The sequence below is a fragment of the Athene noctua genome, chromosome 1 (assembly GCF_965140245.1).
Source record: "Athene noctua chromosome 1, bAthNoc1.hap1.1, whole genome shotgun sequence".
NCBI classification, from domain to species: Eukaryota; Metazoa; Chordata; class Aves; order Strigiformes; family Strigidae; genus Athene; species Athene noctua.
Genome location: NC_134037.1, coordinates 180,305,759 through 180,324,064, shown reverse-complemented (window position 1 = coordinate 180,324,064; position 18,306 = coordinate 180,305,759). Strand labels below are relative to the sequence as shown.

Below are 18,306 nucleotides of genomic sequence, written 5' to 3'. Positions count from 1 at the left end.
TACCCTCAAGCAGATCAACATCACTCCCCAACTTGGTGTCATCTCCAAACTTACTGAAGCTGCACTTGATCCTCTCATCCAGATCACTGATAAAGATATTAAACAGAACTGATCCTAGTACCAAGCTCTGGGAGACATCACTTGTGACTGGCCATCAGCTGGATTTAACTCCATTCACCACAACTCTTTAGGCCTGACCATCCAGCCAGTTTTCTACCCAGCAAAGCATACACCCACCCAAGCCATGAGCAGCCCATTTCTCCAGGGGAATGCTGTGGGAATTGGTGTCAAAGGCTTTCCTAAAGTCTAGGTAAACAACAGCCACAGCCTTTCCCTCATCTGCTAAGCAGGTCACCCTGTCATAGGAAATCAGGTTAGTCAAGCAGGACCTGCCTTTCATAAACTCATGCTGACTGGGCCTGATCACCTGGTTGTCCTGTACATGTCATGTGATGGCACTGAAGATGTTCTGCTCCATAACCTTCCCAAGCACTGAGGTCAGGCTAACAGGCTTTCAACTGGGACATCCCCCATCCCCCCATTAGCCAGGAGTGCTGATAAATGATGGAAAGTGGCTTGGTGAGCACTTCCACCACCTCCCTCAGCACCTCATCTGGCCCTATAGACCTGTGTGTGTTTAAGTGTTGTAGCAGGTTGCTAACCATTTCCCCTTGGGTTATGGGTTCTTCATTCTCAAGCAAACAGAATTATGTACCAGGTTTCCCATATGAGAAACTCCTTCATCAGTACTCATGGCTTAAGGAATTTATCTTCTCCAGTACTCAGTATTCATGGCTTAAGGAATTTATCTTCTCCCAAAAGATGTTGGAAACATCACTGTAAACAGGACTCCCATGTATTCATTATTCTGTGCTTCAGTAAGTCATTATATATGCACCCCTGGTGTTCTAGGCGCTCCCAGTTTCTTTCTGGGGTAGACGGACTGAGACAACGGAATGGTGGCTATGTCTTTGGCCTGCTGCCTTTAACAACGTGTTAAGTCATCCTGGTTATTAATGACCTTCCTTGTCAAAAAGTGGTTAGTTCCAGTGAGAAACTTTCTAGACTGGAGTGGAAACAGACTGCTTTCCTTGTACAATCATTATCTAAAGCAACCCATACACAGCAGTTACAGACTGAAACTTTCACTCAAATATCTTTTATTTTTCATCTCATAAAAAAGGGAATGATCAAAGGTCACACGGTTCAGCAATTTTCAGCAGTTACCAAAGTGCAGAAAATACATGAGCTTGCTTCCATCAGAGACAGAGACCAAAACCCAAGTACAGTATAGCCTGCAACAGCCCACTTCATCAATTTATGTCATTTAACAATCACTCTAAAGTAGAACCAGCCGTTTTTGCTGATGTTTTGTGACCATTTATTACTGTTTTGCTAGTGCAAGTTGCTAAAATGTCCTCTGTACCCAATTAAGTATTAATAATACACACTTCCACACTGCTTAACTGCTGCAGACTTGCCAGCCCTAGCAACAATAGAAACTGATAGTTCCACTAGTGAGAAAGCTGGTAACAGTTTTTCCCCCCCGTGTAGTTCAGCTTTCTATTCTCATTAAAATGGAACAAATTAGATCCCTAAATATTCCTTTATTTTTGAGGAACTACCATCTTGGAGAAACTAAGTTTATGGCCCAATTCTGGTATTGTTAGAATCCTGCTGAAGATAAAATGGATGGGTCTCAGAATATTAACTGAAATTAAGAGAAACAGCTTCTGGCACCAGATTTTAAAAAGAAGATAAACTGCTTTCCAATTTATCTATTTTCTCCTGCCCTCAAGCTAATCTCATTAACATGATAAGCAGTCTCATGAGAACAAGTGAAACCTACTTTTGATCCAAATATAAATTTGCAGGTAAAGTCTGCTTTTTTATTAGAGCCAGTTTTGAGTTAATTGCAGAAAATCTTTCGGTTAATTTTAGTTCCAAATTAAACAATTAAATCTGTAAACACTGCTTTAAAAAAAAATTAGATGCTTGGCCAGTCTGTATTTATCTGCATGATTCATTTTCTAATTTCCACATGAATTAAAGCTGCCTCACATGATGGGAACTAGTATATTCAAAGTATTCCTGAAAGCAAAAATCCAGAAATATCCTCACCATTAAATCCAGTTTGTGATTAATTGCCAGCGCAGAGTGTTCCAGAGCCTTGAAAACAGATGCATAGCAATCACTTAGTTTTGTGTACTTGCCAACGAGAGCTATGGAACACACCTTCAACAACCTTTCATATCTGACAAAAACAAGTTTTTCAGTTATTACAGCCTTTTTCACAAAGAAAACATTTTAACAGTGTTTGCTTTTTAACTTCATAAAACATCTTCTAAAAGTCTCAAAATTGACAATGTTTTTAAACCCAGACCATTCACAGGTGTTGATCAGCAGCATGCTACTGATCCCAGTCCAGTTTGGTGATTTCACAGCAGCTAAAAACCTAACCAGTACTAAAACACTTATAGAAAAAAGCAGCAGGAGCTAGAATACCTGTCAGCCATTTTCTTCCATTTCATTAGAAGATCACTTGGCTGGTCATCAATAGGTAAATTTAACCTCTGTTTAAAATACTTAATGATGCCTTGCTCCTCCAACAGGATTGGTACTCGGTAAGTGGAAGAAACATCATGGATAAATATCACCTAACAAAACAAAGCATAACATAAAAGACTTACCTAAAAATCTTTGATAGGAAACATACATTCTATTTTCTGTATACTATATGCATTTTGTATTCCATGTACATTTTACTTTTAAGTATTTTTCTTTAGAATGAGGAGAGCAGCACAGCTAATATTTCAGGTTCCACTAAATCTACAAGAAAAAAGTTATCCAAAAGGTAAAAATGTGTTTCACTTCTTCATTGCACCATCCTACAAAAAAAGCTTGTCAAGCCTATCAATGCATCAGTTTTGATACAAACATCTGGCCCCACAAGCAGTCACGTTTGCTAATTCTTCTTTCTCTCTCTCTCTTAAACTGAAGAATATTAACTGGGAAAGAGAGAACAAATGCAACTTAACAAAACAGACCCAATTAGGTTGTGATAAAGTCTCCCAAAAGAATTTTGTTAGTGAATTAGGTTATGTAATTAACTAATGACTATTGCCCATTCAAGGACCATTTAGTTAAGAACACATTTATGAACCACGTCCAAGCTACTGGCAGTTAAGTTCATTGCACTTGGCTTACACGAGACCACAGAGTTCAGAATCCTGAGCACAAGGGTTCTTTCCTTGCTTCAATGTATATGCTACCAAAAGTTTTTAAAAAAAAATCCACTTAGAGGAAGTCTGTGAACAAAATAGCATGTGGTCTTCATGGACTAGTTATGAGAGTCCTGGAAACCATTTCCAGGCACAAAAAAGACAAGAAAATCATCAAGAGTAGTCATCATGGATTCACCAAAGGGAGGTCACACTTGACCAGCTTGATAACCAACTTGATAAACTTCTATGATGAAGTGATTTGTCTGGCAGATGAGAGAAGAGCAGGGGACATTGTCTACCTGGACTTCAGGAAAGTTTTTAACACTGTCTCCTGTAAGATCCTCAGAGACAACATGTTCATGTATGGGCAGGATAAGCAGACAGCAAAGAAAACTGGCAGAATGGCTAGGCCCTGAAGGTGAAGATCAGCAGCACAGTCTAGTTGAAAGACAGTAACTAATGAAGTACCCCAGGGGACAGCAGTGGGACCAGTCCTTCATCCATGATCTGGATGATGGGGCAAAGCATACCTTCAGCAAGTTTTCAGGTGACACCAAGGTGGCAGGAGTGGCTGATAGGGCTGGGCTGCCATCCTGCCAAAAGGCAGGAGAACTGGGCCAATAAAAACTCATGAAGTTCAACAAGGTGAAGTGTAAAGTCCTGCACCTGGGGGGAACAACCGCAAGCACCAACACAATGGGGGCCACCCAGCTGGAAAGCAGCTTGGCAGAAAAGGACCTGGGTGTCCTGGTGGACACCAAGTTGAACATGAGCTAACCAACAGTACCCTGGACTGCATTAGGAGGACTGTTACCAGCAGATCGAGGGAGGTGATCCTTCCCCTCTACACAGCACTGGTGAGGCCACACCTGTAGTACTGGGCCCAGTTCTGGGCTCCCCAGTACAGCAGAGACATGGACATACTCAAAAGAGTCCATGTCCAATATAGGGTCGTGAAGGTGATTAAGGGACTGGAGTATCTCTTTTGTGAGGGAAGGCTGAGAGAGCTGAGACTGTGCAGCCTGGAGAAGAAAAGGCTTGAGGGTAGGGGTGGAAAATCTCCTGAGAGAAGGGTGCAAAGTGACAGGACAAGAGGCAATAAGCACGAACTGAAACATAGGCGTCTCCCTCTGAACATCAGGAAACACTTTTTCACTGTGAGGGCCCAGAAAGGTGATGGACTCTTCATCCTTGGAGATATTCAAAAGCTGCCTAAATAATGGTCCTGAGCAGGGGGGGATGGACCTGATGACCTCACTCCAACTGTGATTCTACAACAGCAAATCTGGACTGAAAAGGCTGATCCCCTTGAGACTGTAAACCACCATTCTAGACACAAAATAAACTAGCTTCTTCTATAGTGGCAGGCACATAGCTACCAAAAGAAGACCAATAACGCATCTACTCCTTCAGTTCACAAGAAGTTCAGGATCATTCTAGGGAATATACAGACATGTAGCCAGTGTCTTCTGAAATACAGAAGTAGCTCATTAATTTTAAGACACAGAGGGAACTTAAGAATGGCTTTGCAGAATTCTGATGACTACAGTTATAGAAAAAAAAAGGGTGCAACATAGTATGACACCTAGCAGCATCCCAGTTCAGTCTACTGGGTCTAACTGCCAGGGACACACCTGCATTACACAGTGCAATGCTGTGGACAGACATTTGAGCTAGCCAGAACAACAGCACCAGAAGAGTGCAGCACTCTGTCTGGGATTATATACTCAACTTCTCAAAGCTGTTAACGGGCATAACTACTGAGCTTCTACCCTCAAAGACAGAACTTTGGAAAAAAAAAAAGTGCCATGATCTTTTAGGACAGTTCAGTTACCCGTGGGACTTTTGGTCCCATTAGACTGGCATGATAACCGCAATTGGAATCCAAGTATGTGTATGCTTACACATGGCCTGATACTGCCAGGAAAGCACACACCACTTTTGTTTGTTTGAATTTGCAGTTGCCTCTCTCTCTGGCTGAAGAAGAACCACAAAGGTATTTCTGAAGGATATTCCAGAAGCTACCTCAAGGGTGTTGTCTTCCACAGATAGTAAGATGGAAGGAAGGGGGCAGCGGGGGAAGTAATGGCCACACTGTTATCTATATCTTACTATAAAAAGATTTTTCTTACACACCTAGAGAGAGGGGTCAACATTGATACATATTTTAAATACTGCATAACTGCTAGCATCTATTATCCCTTTAATATTATCCATTACATTGCAGAGTAAAATGCTCTCACACGCAAAAATATTAAAGAACATTTGATTTATCAAAATTAATATTTGAATAACAATTAATCACAAACTAAAAAGACCAAAACCACACATGAATTATAAACTACATAGCAGATGTTCTAAGCATGTTAAAGGGTCTGAATAGTCTATTACATATTATCACAATACGAGCGCTCATGTGGTGGTGATCATCTATGGACATAAGGAAAACCCCTAGCTTTAACCACACTTTGTTCAGCCATTATTATAATCACCTGAGATGATTTATGGTCAATAACCAAGCATAGCTTGAAACAGAACAATTTTCCAACTATGCATAGCAATTAACTATGCACTCAAAATCTAGCCCTTTTATTAATTATTTACATAACAGGCATTTAAACTGTTAATCAGCATTTGACATGAAATTCAACATATCAACTCCCAATATTTTTGAAGTGTACGCATGACAGCAAGATAAAAATTCTAAAACCAATTATATATTAATGAAACAGTCTGAACTTAAAAACAGAAATGCGCAGAAATATTTGTATGCTTTCCCACATGTTCAAACAGTGACAAATAAAGTATTAAAGTACTGACCTGCTCAGGCTCCACGTGGCAAAACATGGAAATCTTTTCCTTCACTGCCATTTCTATAGGTTTTGCACTTCTGCAGACAATCTGTCATAACAGAAGGAAAAGTCTTAAATATTTACTAGGCAAACCAATAAACAATCTTCAATACCGTTCACGGAGAAATTAATCTCCTCTGGAAGCACAGCACAAACAAATGTGTTTTCCCCTCTTCCCCTTTTTTGGAGTTCGACACTATATCATAGCTCACAAACACCTGCTAGCAAGGCAGGAATAAATCAGTGTCCTGCCCATACTGACCCACTTTCATTAATCTTTTTTTAGCATTCTCTGTCATACCACTTCCTCATGTTCTCCTTTCTTGTAGCTACTATTGTAATACCCTTTACTCAAAGTCTAGCAGCTGTATAAGCGTGAATAATATGATGAATCAAAAGAAATTGTGATCTTATCAACTAAGTTTAGAGAAATAACATTTAGCTTACGTGCATGTTTTCTAGTATTTCAGTACTTCAGCACTTTTTCTTAATTTTTAATTTGCACATCATGATAAAGAGGAGGTGGCTGAAGATGAAAAAACTATTTCATAATTTTGCGGGGGTTTTTTTCTGGTGTAATTATTCTGCTGATACATGTAAAATTTGTGAATTTTAGAAAATATTTACAATTTTTACCCATAAAGAAAATAAGCATGTGTTTGTTGGAAGAAGGTTTTTTGCAACTTCAAGAAACTAGCACAAAATGCAAAACTGCTCTATCAATGTGCCTATTGATTACTTGGTCTACCACCTTATGTTATTTTGAACCTTGAAAACATAACAGAAAGTAGCATGATCCTGTTAAGAGACTGATTCATTATTTTCCCCATCTTCCTAGTAAATGCAACTACTTAATGCATTAAGCCATTATTTTGTTCAGAAAAGCTGATCTTTGATCACCTTGCTAGAATGCAGCTTAGCTGCACTGATACTGATGAAGTCTAACTTCCCCTACCCTTACAAGAAATTCTAGAAACAGAAAAATAATGCCAAGGATAAGGGAAAATTAGTCCACATTCTAATAATCAAAAAAGAATTATGAAACAATTTTTACATTCTATTCAATTAAGCAGAACATATACTTAAAAACTGGCTACTGTTTGAAGATGTAATTCATAAACCTTGACAGTATGAGCACACAATTAAATCCACTTTGAAATCTAACATTCATCTTAAAGTTAATGCAGTCACAGAAATAAAAACCATCAGAATCAACATGAAAATATGAAGCTACAATAACAGTGGCAGAGCTGCATCTCAAAGAAACATAATACAAAGATGAGGAACAATTCGACTGAATAAGGCAGTACTGACAAGCGTACAATCAAAATGCTGTAACAGAGTCCATTAAACCTGCAGATACAGCGTATTCATTAAGCACTTAGAACACCTCGTGGAGAACAGAAAGGCTCCTGTACATACGCAGCTGACACTGGCCCAGCATGCCACCTCAGGGAAGCCTGGAACCAGACAGTGAGGCAGCAGGTAGTAAGAACAAGTCTAGCCCAATTTAGATCAGGCAGCCTGGCAGCACAGCTTAAGGAGGAAGCCCTCCCGACTGCTGTTCTAGGAGCTTCCCCATGTGCTGTCTTGGCCTTGGGCCCTTACCCAGGAAAGCAACCATTTAAAGATTTTCTTGAAGCAGTGCCCGAGCAACTTTATAACAGTGCCAAGAGGCTGTGTTCAGTGTGTAATCTCTCTATGCTTTACCAGTCAAAGCAGCAGTTTAAAAAAAATAAAAGGTACTAGGCTTTTGGCAGTCTCAGAACTGCCCCAGGCAAGAACTCAAGATGTGAGAAAGTGACCAGATTAGTCTGTTTTCCTTTTAATACATACACATGCACACACACTCACTTAATAGGCTTTTAAAAATTAATTCGGAGGGAAAAAAAACACCAAGTCAGGCACTGGCAATTATCTTAAAGGCCTTCAAAAATCACATGCAACTTTCCATATGCAATTAGCATCTCAAGGGATCTTGAAATTTAAGCCCTAAAGCTTGGAATACAGAGCAGCACTGTGTTAATAAAAGTCTTTCCCTTCACAAACTGATTACAGTTACCAAGTCAGAACAATTTGAAGCTACCTTACACATCTTTCACATACCATATTTATAAAGTCATATTTGTAGTTTTAAACGTGCTTTTGATAAATGTAAAATGCAAGAGTTAAAAAAAAAATCAGAAAGAAGCACAACACAAAATTTAGTTGTGTGACTATCCTTTTAAGAATAATTTTTTCCTTTTGAAGGACATAAATATTATACAGAAGCAGTGACTATTCTCACTATTTATGAGAAGAGCTAGGAAGCTTTTTCTCCCAGCAGACTTTATGGGAATGGAAAGTGCTCAACAACCACCAGAATCAAGCAAGGAAAACATTCTTTGACTTAACAAGCAGCCTCACACAAAAGAGTAAAATTGTCTTTTTCAGTTCCTGAAGCACACCTATTAACAGAGTGTGTCTTCAACTGGGTTTGTACTGGCATTTGAAGCTGTGCTGCTCTGGCTTCAGTATCAACACCTGACCTAGCAGATTAACATCAGTGGCAGACAGGTATCACAACAGGGAGCTGCAATCTACCTATTCTCCTCTCTGCTCTCAAGGAAAAGTGCCAGGGAGGCAAACACAGGGAATAAGCACATACTCATTACGAGAGCACTGGGGAGAAAGAATGGAAGGAGTTAAGCATTTGTCATTATTTGCCAACTAGCGTGAGGTGAAACTTGCTGGCTTTAGGTTCACTAAATTTGTGGTGCAAGAAGGGATTGATTGAGGGCAGCCCTGAGAAGGACTTGGGGGTACTTATGGATGAAAAGGTGCACATGAGCCAGCAATGTGGGCTTGCAGCCTTGAAAGCCAACCATATCCTGGGCTGCATCAAGAAAAACCTGACCAGCAGGTTGAGTGGGGTCATTCTTCCCCTCTACTCTGATCTCATGATTCCCCACCTGGAGAGCTATATTTAGCTCTAGGGCACCCAACATAAGAGAGACATGGACCTGTTGGAACTGACCCACAAAGATGACCGGGGGCTGGAGCACATACCCTATGAGCACAGGCTGAGAGCTGAGGTTGTTCAGCCTAGAGAAGAGAAGGCTCCAGTACTTAAAGGGGGTCTATGGGAAAGATGGGGAGGGACTCTTATAGGGAGTGTAGTGATAGGATGAGGGGTAACAGTTTTAAACTATAAGAGGGGAAATTTATACTAGATATGTGGAGGAAACTTTTTACAATGAATCACAGTAACATTCAGGTTGGAAAAAACCTTGAAGATCATCTAGTCCAACCATTAACTTAACACTGACCATTCTCAACTACACCATATCCCTAAGCAGAGAGACACTGAAATAGGTTGCCCAGAGAGGTGGTAGATGCCCCATCCCTGGAAACATTCATGATCAGGTTGGACAGGGCTCTGAGCAATTTGTCCTAGTTGAAGATGTCCCTCCTCATTGCAGGACAGTTGGAATACATGACCTTTAACGGTCCCTTCCAACCCAAACTATTCTATGATTCTAGGAAAGAAATTGAGGAACCTTACTTTGAAGATTCACTCACATGTTTTATATCTCCAAACAGGAATATTTTTAAAGGCTGTACTTCAAAGGTAGGATTGCTTCTTAATCATGTATAAAAAGAAATCTGTGAGAAAATGTTAGAAGCCAGAAGCATTTTAGGTCTTCCCACAAAGTGAACTGAGACTGCAGATTATTTTTAGCAGTGCAGAATGATTTTTCTGCAAAGATCCCCGAAGAAGAAGAACACAGCTACAGTCCCTTGATACTGCAAGGAATTAGCTGAATTAAGTTAACTTAGAGTGAATTTCAGTAATTTGATTTCCTGCGGCTTTAGTGAAGCAATGCAGCATATAATTTGCATTTCTTCTAAAATTCTTGTCTCTCATGGAAGACTAAGGCTTATTCTTTGAACACAGGTTACACAAGGACACTTCCAGATAACCTATAAATAAAAACCTGTATGTATTGACTCACCAAATCAGGAGACAAGCCTAGACCCCTCAGTGCTCGAACACTGTTCTGTGTTGGTTTTGTCTTCTGTTCGCCAGTGGCATTAGGCTGGAAAGACATATTTTGAAAGCTCAAATAGCAACTAATCTCTACTAATGGAGCAATTACAGGTTAAATGAGAAAAATCATTGCAAGTAATAATAATAATTGCAGGAAGTAAACATATCCAAAGAGTCACAATATGCCAGAAACAGAAATGGCACCACAGTTATTATTTATGTAAGAAATTCTATGAAGAAACTACATGCCTAATTCAGGTGAGGGTTGGTTGTTTTTCTTCTTTCAGATAAAAAGTCTCAGTATAATTGACTAAGGCAAAAGAAGAATAATATTCCGAACGGTGGATTTTTATTCTAAATGGAAAATGCCCAATACATCACAAAGCTGGGCATTACGTGACTGTCCTTGAAAATAATCAGATATAGTAAATTATTCTGTTCTCAAATACAGAGAATCAATCCTACCAATTGCGGAACAATCCTCTAATCCATAGCTGCAGTAGTTAGTAACTCTCTTTTTATCTGTACAAGGTACAATCATATCATCATTATCAACCTTTGCTTACCAAAACCTCCCCAGTGAATACTTACCTCTTAAAATAAGAGGAAAACTATCTGTGAAGTAAAATTTAGAGTTTGCATGGAAAAATACTTTTAAACCTGTACAAAAAGTTGTAGTGGTCTTGACCAGAAGACCACTGTAGATCAAGAAGTTCATGACCCAAATCAGAGATCACCTGAGGAGGCCCAGGCCTGTGCTGCAGAAATGCCCTGGCTGCAGGACAAACTCAGCCAGCTCCTTGTAAGAGGAGCCTGCAGACAGCTCCCACTCAGCACCTGTGTGACCTTGCCTTTGCCTAGGGATGTGGCAAGAAGTTCTCCTGAGAACATCCTTGCTGTTTGACAGTAAAATGCTACAGTTGTTTCCTTGTAAGAAAATTATCTATTAGCTCAAATGACCACAAGGGGAGAATCTCTTCTATGGATGTGGTCTGCCCATCATGCTGCACGTCAGGGCCATTCAACACTACCTCACCTGGGGTTCCCACCACCTAAAGGGATGTAAGGTCATTTCTACCATTCTCTTTCTACAGTGTTAGCTCTAACAAACAGAATTTTAAATGATAACTGGGAGAGTCTGAGTGCCTTTCTTACTGGGTTCACAATGTACCAGCACATTGCAGTGCACAGCACAACTTTATTTAGCCTTCTAGATAAATTATTGTTGATAAGCACTTTTTTTGATAACTTAGAACATTAAAACAGATTTTCATATCAATAAAGTAATTACCAAGGCCTTTATTTACCCCAGTGTGGCTGAGTTTCATATCTCTTGTCTCTAAAACCCTCTAGCATAAAAGGGTTAAATAGGAGAAGCAAATGTAAAGCCTAATACAGAGTAAAATCTATTAATTTTAATAACTTACCTGTGGCACTAGACTAACGTGGATATTACAGAAGTTCTCTCTTTTTGCTTTGAACTGAAACTGTCTAAATGCTTCGACAAATGGCATTCCTTCAATATCTCCAATGGTTCCACCCAACTGAAAAAGAAACCTTAGATATGTCAGAGTGGCAGAAAGCAAAGGAAAAAAGTCTACCCCTTACATACTCAAGTTTTATGAAATTTTTCTCTTAAAAAACAAAAGACAATGGAAGTTTGCAGGCATACTCTGTAAAAAACCCTTATTATTCCGTGTACTTCGTCTCCTGTGGTAAACATAAAGCAATTTTCCAGTTTTGTTATATTCACTCTACACCAAACACATAAGCTTCCCGTGGGGAGATGTGTCGTGCTACTGAATAATACATGCTTTCACACTGCTTTCAAAGTGGTGAACAAGTAACCAATAGTTAAGCTAATGTGAAGATTTCTGTACAGACAAAACTTTATTTTCCTGTCAGACTAACGAACAGTTGCGACCAACAGGATACAGACATTTAGCAATATTATCATACCTTTCCAACATCAATAAATGCCATATGGACAACATGAAATAATAGTTGACATTATAAAAGATTTTAAATATTTATTACCAAACCAAAGACCAAGACTAAGTCCATGATAAAATTTATTAAAAATTAGATGTGTTTCAAGGACACAAAGAGTTGTAGTAGACTAAGCACTGAATAAAGCAGTGTTTAGCACCTAAGTCTTATGAAGTAGTTGTATTTCAGAGTGATCTTTCTGTGCCACCAAGTGGCTTTTGACAAAATTGCATATTTGTGTTCACTCAGTCCCAGAAAAACTTCTAATAACTACATTTGCATGTGACACACATATTTAGCCTAACTCCTTTAGAATTTTGCCATGGACAAACATTATAATTATCCTTAAAGTCCTCAAAAAAATATTTTTAATCAGGGTGGAGCTATATCAACAACAACAAAAAACACTTACATGGAGGAAACAGAAAACACCTTGAAGTTAAAGGATTGACAATCCCACCAGTTATTAATGTTCTTGTGCAACTTCCGTATTTACTGTTTTTACCCTTGTTTTAAATGAAGTGTTTGACTCTCACTGTGCACATCATAATAAAGATCTATGGCTACACCAATGGTGTTTTTTAAATCAGGGCAGAGTCTTCTGCATAAGAAATACTGAGCAATTCTGTGGCCTGGATCACAAAGTTCATGACACTATTGATTACAGTGGTCACTTCTGTAATTAAATCTATGACATATTCTTCTGTTGAATTCTTAGGTGTTTTGGGTTTTTTTTTGTATTTTCTGCTATAACAGTAATACTAGCAATTACTGACTGCCCTTCCCCCAGTTGGCTCAATGCCCTACTAAGGATGGGTAAAACTCCATTTCCATTGTGCAGAACATCAGCTAGTTAGGTGATTAACAAAGTTGCCTCCAAAGATCTTAAAAAGAACATCAGAAAGTGGGAAACTAACTTTTACAGTGTTCAAATATATTCCTTCAAACATGACCACAAGCAACAAGATGGATGTTTTAAGTCACATGGAAAGCTAGAATGTTAGAGGCTCTCCTACTGACCATAGGAGACCTCAGGTATTACACAAGTTATCTCAATACTATTAACAGTATAAAGCTTCAGTCAAATGACTATCTTGGAATAGCTACTTCACGTTACAGTAACTGGCTACTTTAATTTTATAAATTAACAAAATCTTAAGCAGTTCAGTTTCAGCAGTATTCTAGAAGAGATTTAGTCAAGAAGCTGTAAGGGTAAGACCACACCTATCATTCTCAGAACAAACCAAAGAATATAAAACGTGTCTTTGCATTGCTTCTCTCCATAAAACTTCCGTCTGACCTTTTTACAATAAGTAGCAAAGAGAAAGCAAGCTTGTTCTTTATGTTTACTGTGGATATATAACCTAAAACGTTCCATACTTGCCTCAATTACACAAATTTGTGGCTCTTTTCTGTCATCATCCACTGGAACTTTTGCCTGATTCATTACCCATTCCTGAACTGCATCAGTAATGTGTGGAACAACTACAAGACAAAACCAAAGAAGGCAAGCATATCTTACTTCAGGCCCATATACCAGGTTTTGCACGCATAAGGAGGAAAATAAGCAGAAAGTCCAAAGGAAACTACTAGCTCCTTTTCCTACCCCTCCTTTCCTTGAACCCAGACGCCAAACATTACAGGAATATGCCTGTCTCTCTTGGGAAGGAAGAAGGAATAAGGTGATGCATCAAGGAGCAGCTTGTTCTAGCTGATCACTCTTTTGTGAAGATTAAATAGACTGGTATCCCACAGAAATAAAAATATCACCTTGAACAGTTTTTCCCAGGTAATCACCATGTCTTTCTTTATTAATGACATGCTGATATATCTTTCCAGTGGTGATGTTGTTGTCTTTATAGAGACTGATGTCCAAAAATCTCTCATAGTTTCCCAAATCTAAGTCAACTTCTCCACCATCATTCAATACAAAAACTTCACCTGAAAAAAGTGAAAAGACAGAAAAGCAATAAAATAATCAGAAATTATTAAGTACACAGCAAGAATACCACAAAGTTCTCTTAAAAATCCAAGAAATGTTTTTTTAAAATTACATATCACAACTTATCAATAAAGCACACGCTGCAACTCAATCTGCTTTTTCTGTGTGACAATATCTGAGTCATTACTTTTATAACGAATGTCTATCCCTCCGTCACAAATAGCTTTGCAAATAAATTTGAGTTACATTGCCAAAATATTTAAGGGACTTAAAAATACTTAACCAGCTTTCCAACAGCATGCTACAATCCTTGATCAGAAGAAAACAATCTCCAGGAATGAGAAATCAGCAACAAATGAAACATTAATTTACACGTTGGAGCCAAAACCTGTACTTTTATAAGCATGAATTATTATGCTGTTTGGATCTATTTTAATGACTAAGGCTTGGATCAGAAGTTATGATGAACATAAATGCTTCTTCAAATGTGATCACCATTTCTTATTTAGTTGTTTAATCTTGTATGTTTGCTTCACTACGTCCACAGTGAGGCTTATTTCTGACCCTAAAAAATTTAATGAAAATATCCTTCAGGTTCAGACTTTTCTTAGATCTCTAAAAAGTCTCTAAATTTTGAATCTAGTCAACTTCTGAAGGAACTAAAATTGCTAATGTTGGGGTAAGGCTGGAAAGCTCTTCAGAAAAAACATAAAATATTTTGCCATGACCCAATTAATCAATAGCTAAACAAGTTACAGGACTAATGCACAAGAAAAAAAAAAAAAAAAAAGCAGCAATCCCCTGAAGGTATAGTCTGAACTACGGAAATACATATCCCACAAAGATACAGCACTCCAATGAACAGTTTAACAAAAATGACACAGTATGTACAAAAGTTGAAGATTTATGCCTGATCCTGTGAGGCACTGAGTAGCTCCTCTGTACTAAGTTATTTAAGCCAACAGATGCAGAGTAGAACCAACATTTCTCATAAGCAGGCCATGGAAGAATAAAAAAAATATATTATTTTAAAAACCCTTTACTTAATTGGAAATCACCAAATTAAAATCCTTTGACTCAATCATATTTCTGCCAAAATGTTAAGAAAAGAGGCTTGCTGCTCAGGCCTGTGTGAATTTCTACTTACTACCCAGCAAGCCAGTGTTTCTTCACAAGCAGTAAAGAACTCTTAAGTGAACAGAGGGGGAAAAAAAACAAATCGCGTGGGAAATACATGCTGTAGTGTCCCCTCCTCTCCTGTACCTGGTCCAGGGGAAGAATACATCCTCACAGTCAGAAGTCATTGCAGGAGTCTTACCACCAAAGGTAAAGGCAGAATTTTGCTGGTCAAGTGCCTAAGCAGGACCAGATGAGCTTCTGAAAGTGCAGGACTACTGGATTAGTTAAATTTGGCTTTTTGAGAGAGGTCTGATGTGCTGTGCTCTTCCTCCACTTAAAAAGCAAAGTGGACTTTTTTCAGTTTGGGAGATCAAACACATTTATCTCCAGTTCCAAAAATTTTGGTCTAGGCTAAAAGTACACAGACAAAATCCAACAAATAAAAAGAATTAGAAATGCCTAATGGCTGAAGGTACTTTGGAACCTTGAAAACCATTGTTTTTAATAAATGTTATGAGTAACAAGCCAGACAGCTGAAGGAACATTCAACATTATAAATGCACGTCAGACTGTCTTGTAGCTCATCAACAATGTAGTCAATACAACCAACATAGCTTAGAGAACTAACCAAACAAACTAATCATCTACTTTAAAATTAGTTGGCTCTCTAAGCTTCACTGAGAGTTTTGACTAGATCCTTATTGAGTAAAATAAGGACTTCATCTAACTCTCGTGAAGACACTTACACTAGAAGGCACACACACCTAACCCCCAGATAAGAGCATTCACAAGTAACTGTTGAGGACTTCAGTTTCAAACAGGTTTTATAGTACTATTCCTTTTTTTTTTTTTCATTAATTTGAACTGAAGATAGCATTAACTGAACAAGGCCTACAGCTAGGATTTTCCCAGCAAAGTGGTATTTTTTACAGAAAGGAAGCATCTACTCATAAAAATATCTTCAACAGTCTTCTCTCTTTACTTAGAGCAGACAGTGCTCTTGAGAACACATAGTAAGGAACAAACTTGCATTGTAAAATACAAAATGACTAATAACTACCATACTATTGTTTTTTTTTAAAGCAAACAAACAGAAAACCCCATCAAAACAGCACATTACTGTGAATACGAATACTTATACAAAAGGAAACAGCACTGCCCGTCATACCATGTTCATATGGTGAAAAGGTTCCAGCATCTATGTTTATGTAAGGATCAATTTTGATAGCAGTGACACGTAGTCCACATGATTTCAGTATGGTGCCAATGCTGCTTGCGATGATCCCTTTGCCAATGCCTGAGATGACACCACCAGTTACCAGGATGTACTTCATCGGAAAATCAGCACAAGCACACAGATCTTGAGCTGGAAATCTAAAAGGACAAAGACATACAGATGATGAATGCAAATTCGTGTCAGGGAAGAACACAGCCTCAGAAGACAAAGAATCTAAGTTGAAATAACCTTTGAAAACATACAAAAAAAAACCCATTTTGGAATCTAGGAGTAGGATTCATCTCTCCCAGCTTATGCTCCAATATGTAAACTAAGCACCTAAATCCACTTCGCAGCCAGTGGAAACAGGTACCATTTCGATACACTGCCCTGTGGAGATACCAAAGAGGCATAATTCACCCAACATATTTCTCTCCCCTGATAGAAAAAGCCAGCTAACTTTTACAACCACAAGTTAAGCAAAATAAAACAACCTGGATTCTTTCGAAATTAAAGTAGTTGCTAATTTCACATGTGTTTTGAGAAGTTAGCTCAAAGATTGTTCACTGCTCTATTAGCCAGAACACTCATTCTCTACCCAGTAGCTTTGCCTTTAAAAATAGTGACTGCAGCTTCAAATATCAAAATCAGAATGTTATACCATCCACTCTATCTTTCAGCAGCCTTCACTTCTCCAACTCACAGTGTATTGCATATTTCACCAGGAGTCTAACAATATCCTACAGATGAACAGAACATGAGACCAGGAAAGAAAAACTGAACCAGAACGTCCATATTTACACTACAGTACATTACTGCTCAAGAGCTGGAGTCCTTTCTTCACATGCCTACCCATTCTCCCTCTCCAAGTAATCACTGTGAGAGAAAAATCAAATAAAGAATCATTTAGCATCTCCAGACTATGAAGCAGAGTAAGAGTTGGTGCTGTTCTAGAAAATGGTATCATATCTGCTTTAAGTTTCAGATTTAGAGAAACCCCCGATGTTATGACACTCACTACCATTCTTCATTCAGAACAGCAACCCTGTGTAGAGTAGGTCGGAGACCTAGAGTACAGCCAACTTGTCTGAGCTTCTGCTTCCCTGTCTAGACCATGAAATAAATGGTTCTTCACAAGAGGGAACTATGAGTACTCACAAACACTATACAATGAAGACAGAAACATAACAGATAATGCATATTATAGTGCTGAAGCCTTGATCAGATCCACTTCATATTTCACAGTGCTCTACAATAGTACTAGTGTAACCAACAACGGCTATTCAGATACAGAAATTTCCTCTCTTGAAAATCTGGCTCTTTATAAGAAGTCTGTATAACTAAAAGTGAAGAAAAAAAGGCTCTGCTATGAACTATCATACTAGATAAATCATATGATCGGGGGGGGGTTGGAAATAATCCAGTAGATGCTAATATGTCTGTGCCACTTTGCACTGTGTATGAGGGGTAAGAGATGCAGAACTACTAAAAAAAGAAAAGATGATGAGACCACCACCCCCTAAAAATTCTGACAATTTCTATGCTGATTAAAAATTCTTCACCACCCTTGTTGTTGCTATAATCTGATGTTCGCATGACTGCTGTTGATGTCCTCACTAATCTCCCACTATCATCTGTCTTTCACACAAGCAGATTTTTGTGGCCATTTCTCCACCTCATCTGAAACGGGATAATGTTGTGTGTTATCTCATCCAGAATCGCGTTACATTACATTCAGGCAGCTGTGGAGGCTAATCACTGGAATAATTTTTGAACAATGACAGCATAGCTCACCACAGAGCAAAAATTCTATGGTCAGGAAAATCCCTCCTTACTTAAGTATCTAATTCATCCAAATCAACACACAACAGCACATGATCACTCGGTACAAATCGAAGCAGTATGGTTCTTTGCTGGTGTAAGCTGCGACTAGC

At 38.6% G+C, this 18,306-nt stretch overlaps 1 protein-coding gene across 2 annotated transcripts in view; it reads right to left on the bottom strand.

The window, feature by feature from the left end:
• The window catches only part of CTPS2 (CTP synthase 2), a 76,732-nt gene that overhangs the window by 57,046 nt on the left and 1,380 nt on the right, over window positions 1-18,306 (bottom strand). For both annotated transcript variants that reach the window (XM_074906741.1, XM_074906750.1), the window contains exons 2-9: window positions 16,325-16,530; window positions 13,866-14,036; window positions 13,480-13,580; window positions 11,534-11,650; window positions 10,072-10,155; window positions 6,045-6,125; window positions 2,506-2,657; window positions 2,122-2,254 (exon numbers count right to left, since the gene is read on the bottom strand). In XM_074906741.1, coding sequence (XP_074762842.1) covers window positions 2,122-2,254; window positions 2,506-2,657; window positions 6,045-6,125; window positions 10,072-10,155; window positions 11,534-11,650; window positions 13,480-13,580; window positions 13,866-14,036; window positions 16,325-16,490 — 1,005 coding nt within the window. In that variant the 5' untranslated portion in view covers window positions 16,491-16,530. The remainder of the gene's footprint in view (window positions 1-2,121; window positions 2,255-2,505; window positions 2,658-6,044; window positions 6,126-10,071; window positions 10,156-11,533; window positions 11,651-13,479; window positions 13,581-13,865; window positions 14,037-16,324; window positions 16,531-18,306) is intronic.